Here is a 21,970-nt window from a genome sequence, read left to right as displayed (position 1 = left end):
CATTGAGAATTTGCCTTGTGCGAATGAGATGTGAAAATGGATGTAGTTCACAAGTAGTGTGATATCTGTTGTTCGGAAAGAAGTATATAAGTGGTTTGACATCACATCTCGACCAAAAACCTTAACGCATTAGATCTATGAGTTCATCTACTTATATGGTCTTTAATTCATCTATTCTTGCTAAATGTGAACTTCTTCATTCACACTTGAAATACCTAACAATATCAACATTATTCAAAGGAAAATTACCAAATGTAAATTTTGTGTGTGGAGTGTACAAGACTAACGACCTCACAGAAGTGAAAATTAAAACTTGCATAGACAGGAAAGTGCAAGGTTATTATTTTTTTGGGGTGCGGGGTTGCCCCTCCCAATAAATATCGTTTATAGGATTTGAACCTTTGATCTTTTATTCATTTGAGACCTTACACTACTAGACCAACTCCTTGTTGGCTGTAAGGTTATTACAAAAGTGAATAAATTATTCTACTAGCAAGAAAATGATGGACAAACATTAGAATCTTTGGATTGGTCTACACAAGTTAGTGTCATTTTCAGTGATCTGAAAGTTAGTGGGAAAAGAAGATCATACAATGTAAAAGTGATTCAGAAAATTGTTTTATAGGTAAAGTAATTATGTCTGCCACTCTGTTCCTTGGCATTGAAAAGAAAATAAAACTTCCCATGAAAACAATAAACATCTGTGATAGCTTAGATATAGAAATATACACCATTGCAAGGTGCTTACAGTGTAGAAAAGAAAAGAAGAAAAAAAAATAGTAGAAAGAAGACAGCAAATCAATCCTTATTCTGCAATTCTACCCACACTTGAGCAGAACAAGTTAAATACAACAAATAGTTTGGCTCACAAACATTAACAAAATGAAGAAGTGGCACTGAAAATAAATGTATTGTATAAGACCTATATACAAGAGCAACAAAATATTAGTTGCACACACCTGTACCAAGAATACCAATCCCTCTAAAGTCTTGTTTCGTTTATGCCAAAGCCTTCTATATATGTCCAAATGCTGATGTGAGCTTCTGAATTTCCTTGGAAATGATACTAGAACTTTGTGACAGTTCTTGCTGCTTAGTATGATTATGAGGTAATATAGCCCCTAAAGTTTCAGGCATAAAATGTGTGGTAGGCTTTATCTCATTGCATAAAGTTTCAGGAACATGATTTTGACTTTGCATAGAAGCCAGCATTGGCATTGGATTATGAAGATACTCATTCCACTTTGCTTCTTCTATCTGATTTTCCATCATATGAATTTGTGCCTCTTTAGTAGAGGTGCTACAATCTGCCATTCCCCAAGAAGAAAATATATTGTTGTGTACATTTAAAGGGCTGCTACTTCTTAACTCTGTGCTGCTATTACTCCCATTGCTGCTATTGCTGTTGTTTAAGGCACTAGCTTCCCAATAATGGGATCCATAGGATGTAGAAATATTATCAGAGGGAACAACCAAAGGTTTGTAGTTAAAAGTTGGAAGATACATGCTTGTTGTAGGTGTAAGAATAGAAGTGGCATTGAAAGGATATTCAGAGTTTATATCAAAAGGCCTTGAAGTTTGGCTGAACCAATGACTGGAGTTTGAATCATTTGGGATATAGTCAGTGGATGCATAACTCATTTGATTTGGAAAATTCCCCATGAAATCAGAGGAGTGGCAATTGGTCATAAACCTGTCTTGGAACAAGTCCTTGCTGCAACAGTTAGTTATCAAATTGGTGTCACTTTTGGTGTAAAATTTGGTGCTGTGAGAAGAACCTTCTATCTCAGGTGCATAGGCTTTTGGAGAGATTGAAGATGTTCTTTGCTCATATGAAGCTGCATCTGATTTGGAGCTTTCTGATTTCAGGAGATTCAATTCATTGGATACTTCTGGTGCTTTCTCTTTCCTCTTACCATTTTCCTCTCCATTCTCAACCTCAGATAGTGGTTTATGTGTCACAGGATCTATACCACTTTGCCTCAGTCTCTTCTTCAGGCAAGAGTTCCACAAATTCTTTATTTCATTGTCAGTCCTCCCGGGCAATTGTGCCGCAATTTGAGACCATCTGACAACAACAAAAAAGCACAGGAATCATATACTACCACATAGGAGTAATGAAAAGAAAAGGTATAATTTAATCATGAGAGGTATTGTGTTACCTGTTCCCTAATACTGCATGAAGTTCAATGATAAGATTTTCTTCTTCTTGTGAGAATGTACCTCTCTTTAAATCAGGCCTTAAGTAGTTTAACCACCTTAGCCTGCAACTCTTACCACATCTTTGCAAACCTGCCATTAAGAGTTATCAACATGAATAACAATATATTTTGTTTATATCATATGGTAAAGGATGCAAAATTTGATACCTGCTTGCTTAGGCACAGAGCTCCAACATCCATGGCCATGCTTAGTAATATGGTTCAGAAGTTTTTCATCCTCCTCAGGAGACCAAAGACCCTTCCTAAGCTTCTGCTTAAAACAGCAAGAGTGTCTTCCCATTTTTTAGTTGATTTCACCTTACCTATATAATGAAGGAGTGAACCTTGTTCAAGCACAAAGCTTGTTTATTCCTATGAGAAACAAATGTCAGCAATGGTGGCACTAAACCAATGATGTAGTATGATGAGTTGTGATAGAGAGAATGTGAGAGAAGATCATATCAAGGATTGAAAATGAACTGGCAGCTGAGAAAAGGAGTTGGATTAATATAAGGACATGGCCCCATGAAAGAGGTGTCATATTCAATAAGGTTCTTTCTATTCTCTTTATTTTTTTAAATTGTACATATGGGTTAAATCACAATTATATAGTTCACTATAGAAATCACACAATGTGAAATATGACTTATTGTTGTATATAGGTTGGAGTTTAAGGGGGGGATGGGGTTGATAAACAGTATATCATGTCTTTTCAAAGATATGAGCATGGATGTTATGGCACCAATGGTAGGGTACTCTCATTTATATTATTACTAAAGTAACATGTTTGTAACTTGTAATTGAAGTGTGTGAAAAAATTAGGAAATGGTGGAACCTTTTTCACTCTTTAGGAGTCAGGCTTTTCTCCATTACCGGAGAAAGTAGTTATAAGGAAAACATTAAAAAACTAAAAAACAATAACATTTGTATCATTTAATTTAAATTGATATAACATCTTTACCTTTAAATATATACTAAAAATTCGAACTGTTATCTCCAATAATAATGAAGAAATGTTGTCTTACTTCCTAGTTCCAACAAAACTTGTTATTCAAGATATTTAATTAATTATCTTATGGTTTAATTTCCTCAATAAAAAGAAAGCAAATTTAATAGACATAGTTACATAATAAATAAATAGCAATTAAAAGAAGGTATAGGAAGATTTCCTTGTCACATGATACAGTTTCTGGCAATCTATGTCTAAAAGCAAAATGCAAAATATCCCTTTTGCGAGAGCTGGAAAACTTGTGTCTTACAAAATAAAATAAAATAAAATTGGATCCTAATACTGTTCATTCTTTTACTCCTTGAGCTTTACGTGTAATTCATCCATGTCATGATTTCTTTGAAAAGTTCCATCATTACGTGGAAAGGAACAATGTTCTTTTGTTTTTTAATAAAAAACAATGCATGTTATCCTTTTTCTGTTGAAATCCACCGAGGTCTGCAAATTACACTTATGATCATAGTTTCCATTTTCAAGGATTTAATTATTGAAACTAACTACCGAGTAAGAACATCACTAATAAAGTTAAGTTATATATAATGTTGTTGGTCACGTAGACGCATATTATATATATAATAGCTTATAGCTACGAAATTTGGAAAATATTCTATTAGTATCTTTATGCTAACCATTATGAAAAGTATAGGGTTATATGTGTATTTTACATGGTATCATTTTCTCAATAACTAACCCACCACTTTTAAGCAATGCTTTTATCATAGACAACTAACAATTGGGTGCATTAGTTGATTCACTAAATATTAATATGGTAATGGTTTTATTAAAATCTCATTAACTCCACAACCATCCCACCGGCATGTATGGTTATCTTATCACATGTGCAATAGTTATTTGTATAAATGAAATTAAATTAAAGTTCATTGCTTTTATTTCTTTGGTTAATTAGACAGAAACTTTAGTGCCTATAAAAAACAGAATTTATTAGAACTATTAATGATCACTCTTTTATTTTTCTTTTAATTATGTTGTCGGTTTAAAAGTCTAGTAACTTTTCTATAAACTAAAAGATAGTGTCTTAAACAATTTTCACACCAACAAAGTGTTTATCTAGTAATATAAGATTTTGGCCAGGATGCTCAAAATATTAAGAATTTAATTCTTAAAAATGATATTTATTAGGAGGAGCACCTACGTAAACTAATAGGGATTAATTTGTTACATAAAGACTAGGAGATACTCTCGATAATACAAAAAAATTGATTTTCAATGATAGGAGAATGGAGGAGTTATTCAATTATCCCAACTTTCATGAGGTTCTCATATTTGAATTTGAACCATAACCTTTGAGATTACATAAATATGAATTAGGATTTTCTTCCGTAATTGAAGAAGTAAATACATTTAAAACAAGATGAAATATTAATATGATTTAACATTTTTATCCCTATATATAAATATAAAAATGATAATTTGTCTTTCTATTATTAGAGATGATCATTTCCATATAAATATGCACTCAAACATAATTGTCACTAGACCAATTTAAATAAGTATTCCTTTTACACTTTACATCAAGGTGCATCAACCTAAGTCACCAAGTTTGATAAATAGTTAAGATCATCAACAATAAAAATTAGTTCAAAACTTATCATATATACCACAGTTTTCATTATGCAAGTTACATTGATATGTTTTGCCCCTAAGGTGGGAAATGTCCATTTGCTAAATGATTTATTATTATATATGATGTTAGTGTTAGGGTGGATAATTTATGTAGTGTGGCATATTTTAAAATATATGAATGCACATGCACCAAAAATTGACATATTGGCTAAGGATTTAAAAGAATTCATATAATTGGATCCTTGATAGTGACATAACTACATAAGGTAGTCACACGCCTCAAGAAATTAACTTTTTATTCGTGATACTTGATTATAACAGAGAATTTATATAAATGCATGTATCACAATTTAATTTATTTCATAGAACTAAATTTCACATTAAGGGTTGTGATGGAACTCTTCCCCTGTGTGTTGTTGCTTTCTTCACCTTTTCTCAGAAAACCCAAACAATGAAATAATTAAGAAGTCATCTTTATATAATAAAAACCAGGCAAAAAATTCTCTGCAGCTTGAGACGCACGCAGAACCAAATCAATCTTAGATAGGGATGGAACATTAACCTACTCTGGATAGCAAAATTCATCAACCTAAGCTAATCTTTTTAGTATAATATCTATATACTATGATTATAAAGATTTATATACACCACATCATTTACTTTGAAGAGTTAATGGTAAAAAAACATGAATGATGATAATATATAAACTCATACATTGTCGTGTATACATTTTCTCTTACACTTTTTTTATATACCAAATAATCTTCTCACCAAATAAGGAATTAACTTTTTTGAGAATATATGAGACTACTCATACCAATTAGAGTTTAAAATCCATGCGCTGACAGTCTAAAGTTTTTTACACTTTCGACATATCACCACTTATTGATTTGTAATACTTTTGTTTGAAACTCAATACTAGTTAACATATAAATAGTCGTAGAGATTTGCTGTCAATGTATACATATTAAATCCTAACAATTATTGCTCTTAGAACCTTTCGGGTTTTCCTAGTTCACTAGAAATCTAATGTTGTCTTTGTGCTTGAGTAACACCTTATTGTTCAACCTAACATAATCAATAGTATAAAAAAATAAGAAATACATAGCATTCGAAAAAGAGGGTGGGGGATTCTATGAATTATTGCATATCATTAGCTGTCGAGCCCAGTGGCCCGCATGAACTGTAGAACCTTTTAGAATCATACAAGATAAACTCAGAAGTCTTGAATGTTAAATTCAACATCATGATTCTGTTATGTGCAAATATAAATTTATTAAACATAATGATGATGTTTTTTCTCGAAGTAGACATTAGTTATAATATTTTATACGGTTTGGAGACTTGGATCATTCTCCACCATGCAGATATCTGCCTTAAATGGAAATTGAATTTTACCACTAGGTTATTCTCCTGCTTGGATTCTGACTTTGCCATCACAAAAAATTTATACCTTTACTCACCAAAAAGAATTCATGCCTTTTTGACCTCACCAAAATTTTAAAGTTAGTGTGATAAATTGGATTATATTAGAGTCTCTAGAGTACAGTTATGTTTAGTATAGGAAGTTTTGATATCTTTAGTGGATGTTATTTTTAAGGAGATGAATTGCATACCATTTCCAACCTTCTAGAAAGAAATCCTTTGTCAAGAATAAACTTAATTAAATTTACAGAAGAAAAAAAATGTATGTACTTATAATATATGAGTTATATACATCATTATTATATCATATATCATCATATTTAATTATTATTGACTCTAAAAATAATACAAATAAATGATATATGATAAACTGATTGTTTATAAATCTTTATACTGAGAGTACATACATATTATACTCTTACATTTTTATCATTTATTATATTTATGTTTAATTTCCTATACTATTTTTTTATCTAAATCATATGTATCATTTGAGTTATGTTGTTAAGGTCCATTTGGATGATCTATATTAGGGGTGAGCATGGACTAAGTTGGTCGAATAAGGCTTGTTCCTTATCCGGTTGTAAATGTTGGTCAGATTATTTTTTGAATTTGGATCCAATTCTAGACCTAAAGCTAACTCAACTCTTGTTGGTGCAGCGGAAACGATCATTGCGCAGCGTTAGCCACAAACAATCAAATAAATGTATAGAATAAATAGAAGAGAAGAAACAAGAGAATTTGTTAATGGAGTTCGGTCAATTGTGCCTACGTCCCCGAGAGCATTGAGCGGCTACCAAGATATTATTAGAGAATAAGGATTACAAACCCTAGCATATCTATGAGCCCACCTACCAATGAGGTGTTTCTATTAGGCGTTTCCATCTGGTGTACATTATAACAAGGGACTTGAGTCCAATATATAACATTTATTACTCTACTATATTTCAATACTAGACAATGTGGACTAACACAATAACATATTTCAATTATCCCAACAACCCAAAATGCTAATCGGATCAACCTTTGAACTTGAACACGACCCTAGACTACATTAAATATAATGCATACATCTCTTAGATAAAGTCTTCTCAATATTGCTTATTGTTGTGAATATATAATTTGACATATGAAATGATATATATTATATATATATATATATATATATTGTTAATTGTGTATATATATAATGAAAAATTAGAGAATTAATGATATTTTTATCAAAGAATTATCATTACTGGTACATAATTGAAATAGAGACATATACAAACACGATGAGTGAGTGGTCATGAGATAGGTTAGGTTGGGTTATGTTTGTTGCCCACCGACTCTAAATATTGATCGACTCTAATTTTTTAACTCAAATTGGTCCTAGACTGATGAGATTCAATCTTATTCAAACATATAATGATCGGATCAAACTGAGTAAGTAAATAGAGTGGAATCCTATTCAGAATCATATTATATAGACCCAACAATATGTAACTCTAAGAGATATGATGCACTATATTTAGCCGAACTTTTCACCTCCATTAGGAGAATTTCTGACCGTTCTAGAATTTTCTTTTTCTTCCCAACAATATGTCATGATTTATCATATTTTAAAAAAAAAATATGTAATAGTTTACCTAAAAACGTGTTTTTAAATTGGAATTTATGAGCTAGGTCAAACCTATGTTAATTTAATAAGAATTTATTCATTTCAAAATTTTATTGAAGTTTGATATAATTTATTTTTCAATCTCAAACTTGTTTCGATTTAAGATGGTAAACTATTTGATTTGTCAATTCTAATTGATTATTCTGACCAACATTTCATGTTGGTTTAATTTAAATGAGGATTACTAATTAATATGTATAATATTAAGGATTTTATATATATATATATATATATAGCAAAGGTTGAGATAGTTATTTAGTTGACTATCTACATCACATCCCTCTAATGCTCTCAAATATTGAACACACAAAAAAGTCCATCCAATAGCATTAAATCGTATTATGAAGTTAATCTCGTAAGGAAAAAATATTAATTTAATAGATGACACAATGACGAGGTTGTCAAGCAACTAAATAACCTAAAATCATATTGTGGTGAAACATTTAAGGTTGAGTTCCAGTTCTTTATAAATAACTACCCCTTATATATCAATCCATTAAACTTTTTTTTTTAAATTAAAAGAAGAAGAAAACAACCCTTAATATTTAAAGGCTTAATTTGTTCTATCCCCTAATTTTTCAAAGGTAAAATCCACATAGTGATCTCTATGGTTGGAAAGGGATTAGTCTATGACTATCAGTTGATGACACCTTAATGCACATTAAAATTATTATTTTTTCATTGTTATAATGAAATAACATGAAATATATTTTTTGTCTACATAGAGGCATAAGAAACTCATAAAAGAATAGTCACTCCTTTATAATTAAATATCCCTTGTTTAATTCATATTGCTGGAACGAAAAATTATTATTATTATAATAATTATTGTTATTTCTATATAATATTATAATGGTGTTTTGTAAATCAAATAAATTTAAAATCTTATTGACTTGAATGTTTAACCAGCTGAGCACGTCTTGTGTGGATATTCTCTCATTTTTTTTCTTCATCCATTTTCGTCATGTGGTGATCAATAAGCTTTTAAGTAACATTTAATTATTGAAGGGTTGAAAACTTGAAATATTATTCATTTACTTAAAATATATATATCAACTCGTCTTTTTTGGCGGCTGCTTACTAAAAGGAGGTCATTGCACTTAGAACTTCATAATAAATATTACATCTTCATCAGCCGGTGGTGCAATGCGGCGGCACATATATTAAAAAAAACTTTTAGGCTTAAGAAACTCATTAAATACCAATGGTGTTGGTTCAAGTTTACATGCATGATTCTCCTTAAATAAGGTCTTGGGTTCGAATCTTGTAGATGAAAAAATACTTACTAGGAGAGTTAGCCCCACATACCCATAGATGTTCCCGACTCAAACATGATTGCTGATGTAAATCAAGGGGGGCGACCTATGATTTATGGAGGTCATGTTCTTGCAAAGAATTCGTAGCATAGTTTAGTTTATTTTATTTGCATTGTTATTAATAAATGAGAATTTAATTCTCATGCAGTCTTATGATTTATGTTTATTTTTTCATTCAAGTATTTTAGTATTTAATTTGATGTATTTTGGGATCGGGAAATTATTTATTTCCTTGTAATTTGACAAAGTGGTGGCTAAGTGGTGTAGCATAAACAAGGTGACATGAAAATAGGAACAATGTAACAATTTCAGAACCAACTTGTGGTTATACTTAAGGGATGAAGAGAAGATGATCAAGTCCACTCAAGCAAGGAAATTCTATGATTCATTCGGTCAGATTAACTAGAGGATTTTTCAAGACTACTTCAAATTCAAATCGTCAATAACTCAATCCAACCGAAATTGATCAGATCAAATTAGATTAGGCTTGTTAGGATTATGTTAGTTAGGATTTTATCTTCAAATTTCAATTTTTTAAATTAGATCTTATCTTTATCTTTTCAGCAAGGCAAATCTGCCTATTTATAATTTTGTTTATTCATTAATAAAGTTAATTGAATTTTGAGTAAATTTGAATTGTTTTAGTTGAGAGCACTTCTCCTAAACGTTGGCTGTGGCCACCATTAACAAGTTCTTATCAAGCTTCCTTGCTTGTGGCGAACCTCATAGCTTATCAAGCTTCCATGCTTGTGGCGCTTCTCCCCTTCCATTCTTTTCCACCTTCAACCTTAACCTACAACTCATACAACCTGCCTCACGCACAAAACAAACCCTAATATTACCCTAATTTCACAAAACTGAATTTGGACTCCAAAAGTCCTAAACTATAAAGCTAAACGATCCTTAAAACAAAGGCAACCCCTAGAGGTTGTCATCAATCCTCATCCTCATTCTCGTCCTCATCCTATCCTCAACCTCTTCCTCATCCTCATCCTGACATTTAGATTGCGTATTTATGTAATTGAATTGTCATTAATAAAGTTAAGTTGAATTTTGAGTAAATTTGAATTGTTTTAGTTGAGAGCACTTCTCCTAAACGTTGGCTGTGGCCACCATTAACAAGTTCTTATCAAGCTTCCTTGCTTGTGGCGAACCTCATAGCTTATCAAGCTTCCATGCTTGTGGCGCTTCTCCCTCCTAATCTTTTCCATTTCCCTCACCAAAACAACCCCAAATTTCTACAATTCACCAAAATCGAATTACAATTTAAAAAGCTCAAGACTTCAAGCTAAAACGATCCTAATTCTAAGGCAGCCCCTAGAGGTTGTCATCAAGAGACCGAATTAATTAGAGGAATTTCCTTGCTTGAGTGGACTTGATCATCTTCTCTTCATCCCTTAAGTATAACCACAAGTTGGTTCTGAAATTGTTACATTGTTCCTATTTTCATGTCACCTTGTTTATGCTACACCACTTAGCCACCACTTTGTCAAATTACAAGGAAATAAATAATTTCCCGATCCCAAAATACATCAAATTAAATACTAAAATACTTGAATGAAAAAATAAACATAAATCATAAGACTGCATGAGAATTAAATTCTCATTTATTAATAACAATGCAAATAAAATAAACTAAACTATGCTACGAATTCTTTGCAAGAACATGATCTCCATAAATCATAGGTCGCCCTCCTTAATTTACATCAATTACCTTCAGTACAAAAATACCAGTAGATAACCAAAAAAAACTCATTAAGCTAGTAAAGAGAGGGAGAAATAAATACTTTTTGTTTGTGTCATAATATGGATACATAAGAAAATATTCTTCAACTCGAAATTGTGTCTACTTACCAATAAGATATTGGTTTAGTAGTATAAGCTAGGTTCTGCAAGATTTTTAGATAACTAAAAAGTCAACAGTTAGATTCATATGATTAATATTTGTTGGAAGATATAATGAGATTAATTATTTACCTTAAGAGCACGAAAAGAATGCCTCCAAACTCCAAATAAAGGGGAATATATACCGATTAGTTTCCTTTATATGTTTACAGTATATGGATATATAATATAGTAGTTATCATATAATAATGGAGTTGTCTGTTTGCAACTCTTCTATGGTGGCCTTCACCTTAGTAATGTCCCATTTGACATTTGTAATAATGTCTATTTTTATAGGAATGTAATGATGTCTATTAATCAATAATAAATGAATGAAGAGACTACATATTTAGAATAAAGTAGAGAAAGAAAAGGATACTTCTATGATCTTCGGCCCCTCGTCATATTATACAAATATATCCTCTGATGAGCTTATCATATGCATGCACATGTGTTGTTTCCCTTAGTCAACTATTTTCTATAGTACACCGTTTTAGATGTATTCATAGAAACATTTGTTAGTAAGCAAGTGAAAATTAACCTCTTTCCTTTGTAAGAATAGTTTAGGATATCACCCCATCAAGCACCTTAATCATTTACGATAGTAAATATATATATGTAAACTATCAGCTTGTAGTCAAATTATAAATACCTTATATGAATGCATGAGGACATACCTTAATCTATACGTTCAGATTGGTCATGAAAATATTGCTAGCGGTTCAAATTTTTAACTAAATAGTTCGGGTTATTTTAACCTTAAGAAAACTATGACCAAGTTGAATAAAATAAGGGTTAATGTGACTAATATTTTGTGCTTTTACTCTAGATTATCCTTTAAAATAAGGGTCACACTTTAAAAAATGAATTGCAAGGAGTTTAGAATATTGTAAGATACATGCACCTATACATAACAAATCATGTATATTGACTTTAATTTCTTTTCTTTTTTGTCGTTGATTATGATTTTACATTTTTGTATTCTAATTACAGAGAACTCGCTCCCAACTTTAGATTAACAGTCAGTTTATATAATAATATTAATCTGATCAATCATCACATGTAGTTTTAAATTGTTGTCCCTGCTTTTATTCAAGAGATAGTCTGCACAGCCTAATTGTAGTATGAGGTCCTAGAGTGATTACATTAAATTTAAAGAAAAAAATAAAAGAGTTTTTTACACGTCGGTGTATCATTCAACATTTATTTCTAATTATCATTGATTCTTAAATAAAAATAATACAAATGAATAATATATGATGAACTAATTATATATAAATCTTTACACTACCAATACATATATATTGCACTCTTAAATTTTATAATTAATTACAAACTATTATTGACAAATATGAGTGACCCGATCACAATTATGTATAACTTTGTGATGAGAGTGCTTAAACCATAACATTACGACTTCAATTATGGTATTTGTCAAATCCAGATTTAAAATTTTGCTTGTACCTATTCTAGAGAAAACTACAATCAAAAGAGAGAAATTGACATGGAATAGTTGCAAGAAAAAGGAAAAAAATGTGGTGGGACAAAAAGTAATGTCAGAACCTAATCTTCCAAGGCAAAGAGGAAACTTGAGCTAATTTATTAGCAGCTGTAGCCACTGCAAGTGCCAGCCATGGAAAATCAAAGCCATGGCCTACCCACACGAGTTTAAGATGAGATATATATGGATGTGGCTTCGTGACCTTTCAATAATGTGTACGTGCATTGTTTAAACTAATTAAATCTCACATCACACGAGTGTATTTATGATCAGGTCCTATCAATTCCAGATTTAGGTATTTTGGTACTCTTTTCATGACATTTGTCCCCTCTTAATTTAGGCCATGCTAGCTCGTATATATTGTATGCTAAAAGTGCATGAAGACAAGCTTGATTTACACATATATATGGATGAGCTTTTTTTCCTTACCCTCTTCATGTTTAACCCCTATCACTTGAGATCCGAGAACTAATAACATAAAAGTAGTAAAGGGTCAAAATGACATAAGTTCTCATTTTATAACGCAAAATATTAGTATTTTGTCTTGAAACAACAATCAAACTTTTATCTTACCAGGTGGAGTAGTTCATATTTAGTATTTTGTCTTATAAAACTAAAATCTAGGCAAAAATAAATGAGTACTACAAGGTTGATATACAAGATAGATCTGTTGTGATTAATTAACTAGTACTAGGAGGGTGCCCTATACAATAGTGTTTTCTGCCAAATCTAATCCAAACTTGCATGCATGTTGATGTATAGTCATTAATTTCCATTAAAACATGGGGGCCTAGGATCAATATATATTGATCCTCCAGCTAGTACAAGTGGTAATAATATAACTAATGGGAGGGAAAGATATACTACTAGCTTCTTCATAGAAAGAACTGTTATCGAAGTTGGAGCCCAAGAAAACATAAATAGTCACTGAATTGATTTGAGAGAGACAAACTCATCAGCCTATTGCCTTTAAAGTTCAAACAAACTAGTTCTAATTTTCTATGTTCGTTTTACAATCTTCTCATGATTATTAGGCATCAATCACAAAGCTGTCAAACACTATTTTTCACAGGATTTGGCACGTAAATGTCAAATATTTATTTATCAATAGATTCATAGTAAATGTATAGGTGTATCAAAAAAGTAAATGTATAGAACTTTATATTACTACGGTTAAAAAGCTCATATTCTATAACTTCTGTTCTTTTAACTTTTTACCGTTTTAAAACTATTGTTTTTTTACAACTTTAAGGGTTGGTCTAAAGTACCTCTATTTTTTAATCATAATTCAATAATTATATCTATCATTTTTATTCAGTAATTAATTATATTTTTATCTCGTGAGAAATAAATATGGGCGACTTAGTCAAAATACAACACTCCTTGATGATTTCTTAACTCATGTGGATTAACCTTAAATAATAATTTTTTTATGATATAGGGTGAGGAATAAATTTTTGACTACATTTGACACAACTAAATAAAGAAATGATATATCCCTTAACAAATTAATCTACAAATCTAAAGGCTTTCTCAATTAGCTAAAATCAATATCTTTAGTTTTAAATTACATGATGACCATAGCCGTAAAACATGAATGAAGATGAATTGTCCTATTTTTATGTTTCCGTTGTGTCTCAATCTAATTAAAGAGTGTTATTAATTAAAAAAAATCATAAAAACAGAAAATAATTTTTTAATATTACTCGATGGAATATGATTGACTTTGAGACATAAATACATGAATTTTTTGCGACATGTAGTACAAAACATTGGTATATGAGTGGGTTATTGTCTTACCATAGCTTTACAAACATTGGTATATGCATGAAAATACATCGTTAATAGATGCAAATGAAATCTTACCTTGATGATTTCTATAGATCAAGAGGAGTAATTATTTAGTTGTTGGTAGTAGGACACCCTTAATAGAAACATGAAAAGAAAAAGTTCCTATTAATATTTCTGGCAGTATAGTCTACAATATACAGCTCTTAATTGATTCTGAAATGAGAAGTTTAGTATATATCCTTTTCCTATAAAGTAGTCTGAAAAAATGTAAACATCACAGATAGAGAGTGTGTCCAAGACAGGCAATCCAAGGTAATGTCACAATCTTCAGGTCATGGAGTACACAAACATGTGCAAGACGATATCTTCCATTTTCAAAAGAGGATAAGTTGCAGATTCAGAAATCACTTCAGCCATACACAATACAAATTGCTTATCTCAACCATTTGATTCAATTATTATTGAAACATGAAGAAAGGGACTCTTACTGGGACTATGGGACATGCCTTTATAGCTCACACAGGACCCAATGCAATAAATATACACATCACAATAAATCAGTATCATTTTTCAAAAAACAATTATGTATCTCTTTGTCTCTATCAATCAAACTTCATAAAATAATATAAAAATATTGTTTGATATTTTTTTTAATTAAATATTAATTTTTAAGACACAAAGCAAGAAAAGAATAAAATATACGAACTTCATTCAAACACAATCTTAGGGGGGGCATTTGAACCTCCCCTCCAAAGGGGACCCTCTTCAATGAGAATGTACCGACGTGAATCACAGGTTAGATTAGACCGTACAACTCATTATAGCGCAGCCATCATTACCATGCAATGTATCGTAATTCCAACATTACCCGTTATAACAATTCCACCGACAAGCTAGGTAAAAAGTTTTCTTCATGGGTTATGTAAATTTCATTTTTATTTCAACATAAATACCCTTATTCAAGAAAATCTTGTAAAAGAATGTCAAGAAGGTTTCTTGAATGAGAATTGAAGTGAATAACACTTCAAGGTGAAAGAAAGAATGAAAACAGAATGATGATTAAGAAGATATAAGGAAAATGAATCTTCTATTATTGATAATTTGATTGAATTTTGTTACAAAGAGAGAAAAGCCAACTCCTATTTATAGGAGGGAAAACTAGAGCAACTAACTAACTGAAAATAAAAGGAATAAACTAACAAACTCTTAGAAGAATTAAAAGCTGAATGTGTTGCTTGTTAGCCAAGCAACACAGAACGAAAAACAGAACAAAAAGACAGGACAGAGCAATTTGCAGCCTGAGTGGATTGACTAGAAATGAATTGCCTCTGAATCAATAATGACTTGTTGCTGTAATTTATCAGTGCTGGATGCATCATTGTTGGTTCTGGAAGTGTTATTGTTGCTGGTGTTTGATGCATCATTGCTGTAGTTTAAGAGTTGTTTGTCTAATACCCCCCCACAAGCTGGGGCACATATGTTATGTAGACCGAGCTTGAGGTGAATTGAGGAGAAATCCTTTGGTCCAAGAGGCTTGGTTAAAGCATCTGCAAGTTGAAGACAAGATTGAATAGGCAGAAGTTTTACCAAGCCTCTGCCACATTTTTCTCTTATAGTATGGCAATCTATTTCAATATGTTTGGTCCTCTCATGGAAGACTGGGTTAGTAGCAATGTGAATAGCAGATTGATTATCACAATAAAGAGATGCAGGATTCAAAGATAAGTGTTGTAAATCATAAAGCATATCAGACAACCAACTAATCTCACAAGAGGTAATAGCTAGGGCCCTATATTCAGCCTCACATGAGCTCCTGGAAACAGTCCTTTGTTTCTTGGATTTCCAGGAGATGAGGGATTTACCTAAGTAAATACAGAAGCCAGTGGTGGACCTCCTTGTATCTGGACAAGAGGCCCAATCACTGTCACTATAGGCATTAATATGAAGAGCAGAGGAACTAAGGTAAAAGAGTCCTAAGGAGGGGGCACCTTTGATGTATCTTAGGACCTTTATTGCAGCATTATAATGTGTGAGGGTAGGTTTGGCCATGAATTGAGCCAATTGATTGACAGAGAAAGCAAGATCAGGGCGAGTGTTTGTGAGATAAATGAGTCTGCCCATAAGTCTTCTATAAGTATGAGGATTGGGGTAGAGAGCAGAAGAATCTTGGTATAGGTGAGTACCAGGGATCATTGGTGTGGAGGAAGGTTTACAGCCAAGGAGCCCTGAATCAGAGAGGATTTCAAGAGCATATTTCCTTTGGTTTATGGATATCCCTGTTGTGTTTCTAGCAATTTCAAAACCAAGGAAAAATTTTAAGGGGCCTAAGTCCTTGATTTTGAATGCTTGATCTAGAAGAGACTTGATGTGTTGGATCTCAGTTATGGAATTCCCTGTGAGGATAATATCATCAACATAAACAAGGAGGGCAGTGATGATAGTGGTGGAGGTCCACTTGATGAATAGAGAATGATCTCCCTTTGACTTAGCATATCCATTTGTGATCAAGAATGTGGATAGTTTTGTGAACCACTGTCTGCTGGCCTGCTTTAGTCCATACAGAGACTTCTGTAGTTTGCAAACTTGGTTAGGTAGGGTGGAATGGAGACCAGGGGGGAGAGACATGTATACCTGTTCTTCTAAATCTCCATGAAGGAAAGCGTTATTAACATCTAATTGTTGAAGGGTCCAATTGTGAATAGAGGCTAATGCAAGGACTAACCTAACAGAGGTGAGTTTGGCCACAGAGGAAAAGGTAGAGATGTAGTCAATACCTTTTGTCTGAGTGAATCCTTTGGCCACTAATCTGGCTTTGTGTCTCTCAATGGTTCCATCAGGGTTATATTTGATTTTAAACACCCATTTGCATCCTATAGGTGTCTTAGAGTCAGGTAAGTCAGTGATTGTCCATGTGTTGTTGTCCTGTAAGGCAGATAATTCTTGGTTGATGGCTTGTTCCCAGTGAGGATATTTAATGGCTTGTTTATAAGTTTTGGGTTCTAGATGGGATGAGGCAGTAAGGATTATTGATTTATGTGCAGGAGAGAGTCTATGGTAGGATAGGTAGGATGAGAGGGGATAAGGAGAGTTAGTGTCTATGGTTGTGTTGTTTAGTTGGAGCCTTGTGAGTCCTATTACTCTTTCGAGGGTGATCAAGGGAAGTAGTTTCAGTAGGGAAAATATGGGTGTCTTGCTGAGGGCTCTAAGGTGTGTGTAATTGGTTCTGAGGTGTGTGTAATTGGCTCTGAGGTGTGTGTAAGGCAGGGAAGATGTCATCATATAGATAGGGAGTAGTGTCCTGAGTAGATGTTTGAGGGTCAGAAAAGCAAGTGGTAGGCTCAGGTGAAGGGTAAGGAAAAATTTCTTCATGGAAGATAACATCCCTGCTGACTTGGATAGCCCTGTTTGTTAGATTAAGAACAATGTAGCCTTTGGTCCCTTCTTGAAAACCAATGAAAACACACTTTGATGATCTAGGATCAAGTTTATCTCTAAGGTGTTTTTGAGTGCTAGTGTAACAAAGGCATCCAAAAACTCTTAAGTTTTGGAAATTGTATTGACTTTTGTGCAGAATATTATAAGGTGATTGATTGTCTAAAGTAGGTGTAGGCAAAGTGTTGATGGTGTGGACAACATGTCTAATGGCATATGACCAATAGATTTTAGGAAGGTTACTTTGAATTAGGAGAGCTCTTGCCACATTCAAGATGTGTTGATGCTTTCTTTCCACAATACCATTTTGTTGTGGTGTGTATGTGCATGAGGTTTGGTGAAGGATTCCTTTATTTGCATAAAAGTCTTTTAGAATAAACTCAGGGCCATTATCTGTTCTAACAACCTTAATGACAGTAGAGTATTGGTTTTGGATGAGGGTGATGAAGTTCCTTAGTGCCATAGATGCTTCTGACTTACTTTTCATTAAGGTAATCCATGTATATCTACTATGATCATCCACAATTGTTAAGAAATATTTGTGGCCATGTATTGAGGTGATGGGAAAGGGTCCCCAAATATCAGCATGAATGAGATCAAAGATGTTATTAGAGCATGTAATGCTTAAAGGAAAAGGAAGTCTCTTTTGCTTAGCTTGATGACAAACATCACATATGTGATCTTTATTGAAAGAAATGTAAGGCATTTTTGTCTTAATTGTGTCCATACAAGATTTGGAAGGGTGAGCTAATCTATAGTGCCATATGCTATTCTTAGGAACATTAACAGAGTTGCTAGCAGAGAGATTGGCAGTGTGTGTAGGTTGAGCTCCCTTCAACACATATAATCCTTTTGATAGGTTAGCTATACCAATCATCCTCAAGGAATCCTTCTCCTGTATTTTGCAACAAGAATCATCAAATGACAAAATACAGGAGGATTGTGAAGTCAGTTTAGGGATAGATAACAAATTATAAGAGAATGAAGGGAGATACAAAACATCATGTATGGTTAGTCTTTTGGAAATGATTATGGTTCCTGAGATTTTGGCCAAAACTTCATGTCCATTGGGCAATTTGACCCTTAAAGGTTTGATTTTATGATAGGCAGAATAATAAGATATGTTATAGGCAATATGATCAGTGGCACCACTATCTAATATCCATTGAGATATAGGCATACCTTCCTCATTGTGATCTCTGGGTGTAGAAGATGTGGATAATGTGTTAGCCATATTCTGATCAGTAGGTGGATCTTGTTTTTGATTAGTCTGCCTTTGTAACAGGTTGATCAAACTTTGGTATTGTTCTTTGGTTAGTCCATAAGAAGCATCATCCCCCTTTTGGTGCTCAGACTCATTCCCAGAGGTCACAGAATTGACTTGTTGATTCTTTGTGAATTGAAAATTAGGGGGGAATCCATGAATTCTGTAACAATTCTCAACAGTGTGTCCAGGCTTCTTACAATGAGTGCAGAATTTGCTTGAATTGGATGACTTGTTCCAGGGGCTTTTATTGTATGAGTTCTGATTGCTTTTAGTGAATCCTTTGTTAGCTTGGCCTGCATCCTTGTTATATGGTGTGTTCTTCTTCCAATTGGTTCCAATGCTCATTGTTTTTGCCTCTGATTCACTGCCATACATTTGAGTTTCTTGCTGAATCACTAGTGATAGTACCTTGTTCATGTTTGGAAGGGGCTCCATTAACATGATTTGTGATTTTATATTGGAGTATGAATCATTCAATCCTTTTAAGAATCGGATGACTTTGTCCTCAGTTCTGAATCTTTCACTATCACAATTGCACTTGGTAAGGGGTCTGAAAATTTCCAATTCATCCCATAGGGTCTTCATTTCAGTGTGATATTTGCTAACATTAAGATCTCCTTGCCTGCAATTGGTTATGCTGTCTTGTAGCTCTGCAATTCTGAACAGATTGCCTTGTGAGAACCTTTCTTTGAGTTCTTCCCAAATCTCATGTGCTTTATCAATCCAAAGAATACTCTATGAAATAGATGGGGAAACTGATCTTATAATCCAAGATGTGACCATATTGTTAGCCCTTTCCCATGCTTTGAAGATTGGATCATCCTTTGTTGGCATTTGAATGCTGCCATCCACAAACTCGAACTTTTGCTTGGAAATAAGGCTCATTCTCATGGACCTACTCCATTGGTGATAGTTTTCACCATCCAAAAGAGGTGAAACTAGTGCAATTCCTGGGTTATCTGATGGATGCACATAGTAAGGGTCTTGTGCAACATCTATGTGTTGATTGAGAGGTGATGAATGAGACATCTTGAATGTAACAGAGCTCTTTAGAAGAGCTCTGATACCATAAAAGAATGTCAAGAAGGTTTCTTGAATGAGAATTGAAGTGAATAACACTTCAAGGTGAAAGAAAGAATGAAAACAGAATGATGATTAAGAAGATATAAGGAAAATGAATCTTCTATTATTGATAATTTGATTGAATTGAGTTACCAAGAGAGAAAAGCCAACTCCTATTTATAGGAGGGAAAACTAGAGCAACTAACTAACTGAAAATAAAAGGAATAAACTAACAAACTCTTAGAAGAATTAAAAGCTGAATGTGTTGCTTGTTAGCCAAGCAACACAGAACGAAAAACAGAACAAAAAGACAGGACAGAGCAATTTGCAGCCTGAGTGGATTGACTAGAAATGAATTGCCTCTGAATCAATAATGAGGCTTTATGTTTGATGAATACAATGAGATATTGAAGTTTGATTTAATTGAGTATGGATGTCTTTGTTATTGCCTTTGCTTGGTGCTTGTTGCTGTAATTTATCAGTGCTGGATGCATCATTGTTGGTTCTGGAAGTGTTATTGTTGCTGGTGTTTGATGCATCATTGCTGTAGTTTAAGAGTTGTTTGTCTAATATCTTGTTTTATTTCATGAACTTCAACTTCATATGTCTGATTAAAATAGTGAGAATTCTCTGGACAATATGTACACTAGAATATTTTAATAATATATCATCAAAGTCAAAGTTAGTAGATGTGATATTATTCTTTACTTTATTTCTACATTTTTCTGAGTTGATGTGACCAAAGTTAATTGCCGTTAATATATTCCTTGCCACATGATTAGATAGAACACAGTGATTGTCGGTATATCCCTCTTTAACCTAATTCTTTTCATTGTTACAGACCAATTGATGTGAGTGTTAGATATTATACTCATTTTGTAGCCACTCTTGTGAAAAAAGTTGGATTGGCATTTTGCAACACATGCTTGAAACTACCTTATCAGAATGCCCAATCCAACAGTAAGAGTATTGCTACATATTGTTCTCACAAAAAAGAATAAAACCGTGAACTTATTAACTGGCGCCAACCTAGCTATCGAATTCATCATTGGTTTATGCATCAAGTTTTATCAGTTCAGGAAAACATCCTTGTAAATTAGGTGTGTGGGGTTTATTGAAAAAATGACACGTTATATTCATTCTTGTTCACATAACCATATTTTAAAAGCAAAACATCCTAAAAAAACATTTACCCTGTGTTTGGTTGCATAAAAAAACAAGAGGAAAGAAAAAAAAAGAAGGAAAAAAAAGTGGTGAAATTTTTTATTTTCCACCATTTGGTTCCAACATTAAATAGGGAGGAATGAAAAAATATATATAGGTCCCACAAAAAAATTCTTCCTTAATTTGGGAAGAAAATGAAGGAATGAAGAAAACCATCAAAATTCCAAATTTGTCCTTCCATCATAAATTGAAAGGATAATGTAGATGAAAATAGATATAATGTAGTAAATTTATTTGTTTATATTGATTTTTATGTGAAATTAGTTAACTTAATTTTATTTATGTTGCTTTTGAGTTCACAAATAAATAGTAATTATGTATGCTAAAAGATGAAGTGAAAAGAAAAAAATAGCATTACTTAAAATTATCAACAAAGTAACAAATAATAAATAAATTAGAAAGACAAAATACAAATATGTGGAAGTGGAATGATTAGAAATATAAAAGTGATTGTCAAATATGAGTTATATTTTCTTTTAGACAAATTAGTTAGAAAAAGATGTATGTAGGATTTAATGATTTTCTTTAAATTTTACAAACAAATATTGTTATATTAAAACTTAGTTTATATTTACTTAAAAAATATTAATTAGTATTATTAAAAATAAATTATT

At 32.4% G+C, this 21,970-nt stretch overlaps 1 protein-coding gene and 1 long non-coding RNA gene across 2 annotated transcripts; one reads left to right on the top strand and one right to left on the bottom strand.

Annotated features, from left to right (window-relative positions):
* LOC109336018 lies at positions 228-894 on the top strand. The gene is made up of 2 exons (XR_002106289.1): positions 228-336; positions 461-894. It is a non-coding gene; the product is annotated as an uncharacterized LOC109336018 (long non-coding RNA).
* LOC109336014 (myb-related protein 308-like) lies at positions 689-2,594 on the bottom strand. Its single transcript, XM_019572338.1, has 3 exons — positions 2,370-2,594; positions 2,163-2,292; positions 689-2,068 (listed from the first exon to the last, which is right to left on the bottom strand). The coding sequence occupies exons 1-3, from the start codon at positions 2,500-2,502 to the stop codon at positions 1,015-1,017; spliced, it is 1,317 nt and encodes a 438-aa protein (XP_019427883.1). The 5' UTR covers positions 2,503-2,594; the 3' UTR covers positions 689-1,014.

The sequence above is a fragment of the Lupinus angustifolius genome, chromosome LG20, assembly GCF_001865875.1.
Source record: "Lupinus angustifolius cultivar Tanjil chromosome LG20, LupAngTanjil_v1.0, whole genome shotgun sequence".
In the NCBI taxonomy this organism is placed as follows: domain Eukaryota; kingdom Viridiplantae; phylum Streptophyta; class Magnoliopsida; order Fabales; family Fabaceae; genus Lupinus; species Lupinus angustifolius.
Note: the sequence above shows the minus strand (reverse complement) of the source record. Positions and strands in the feature narration are given on the sequence as shown.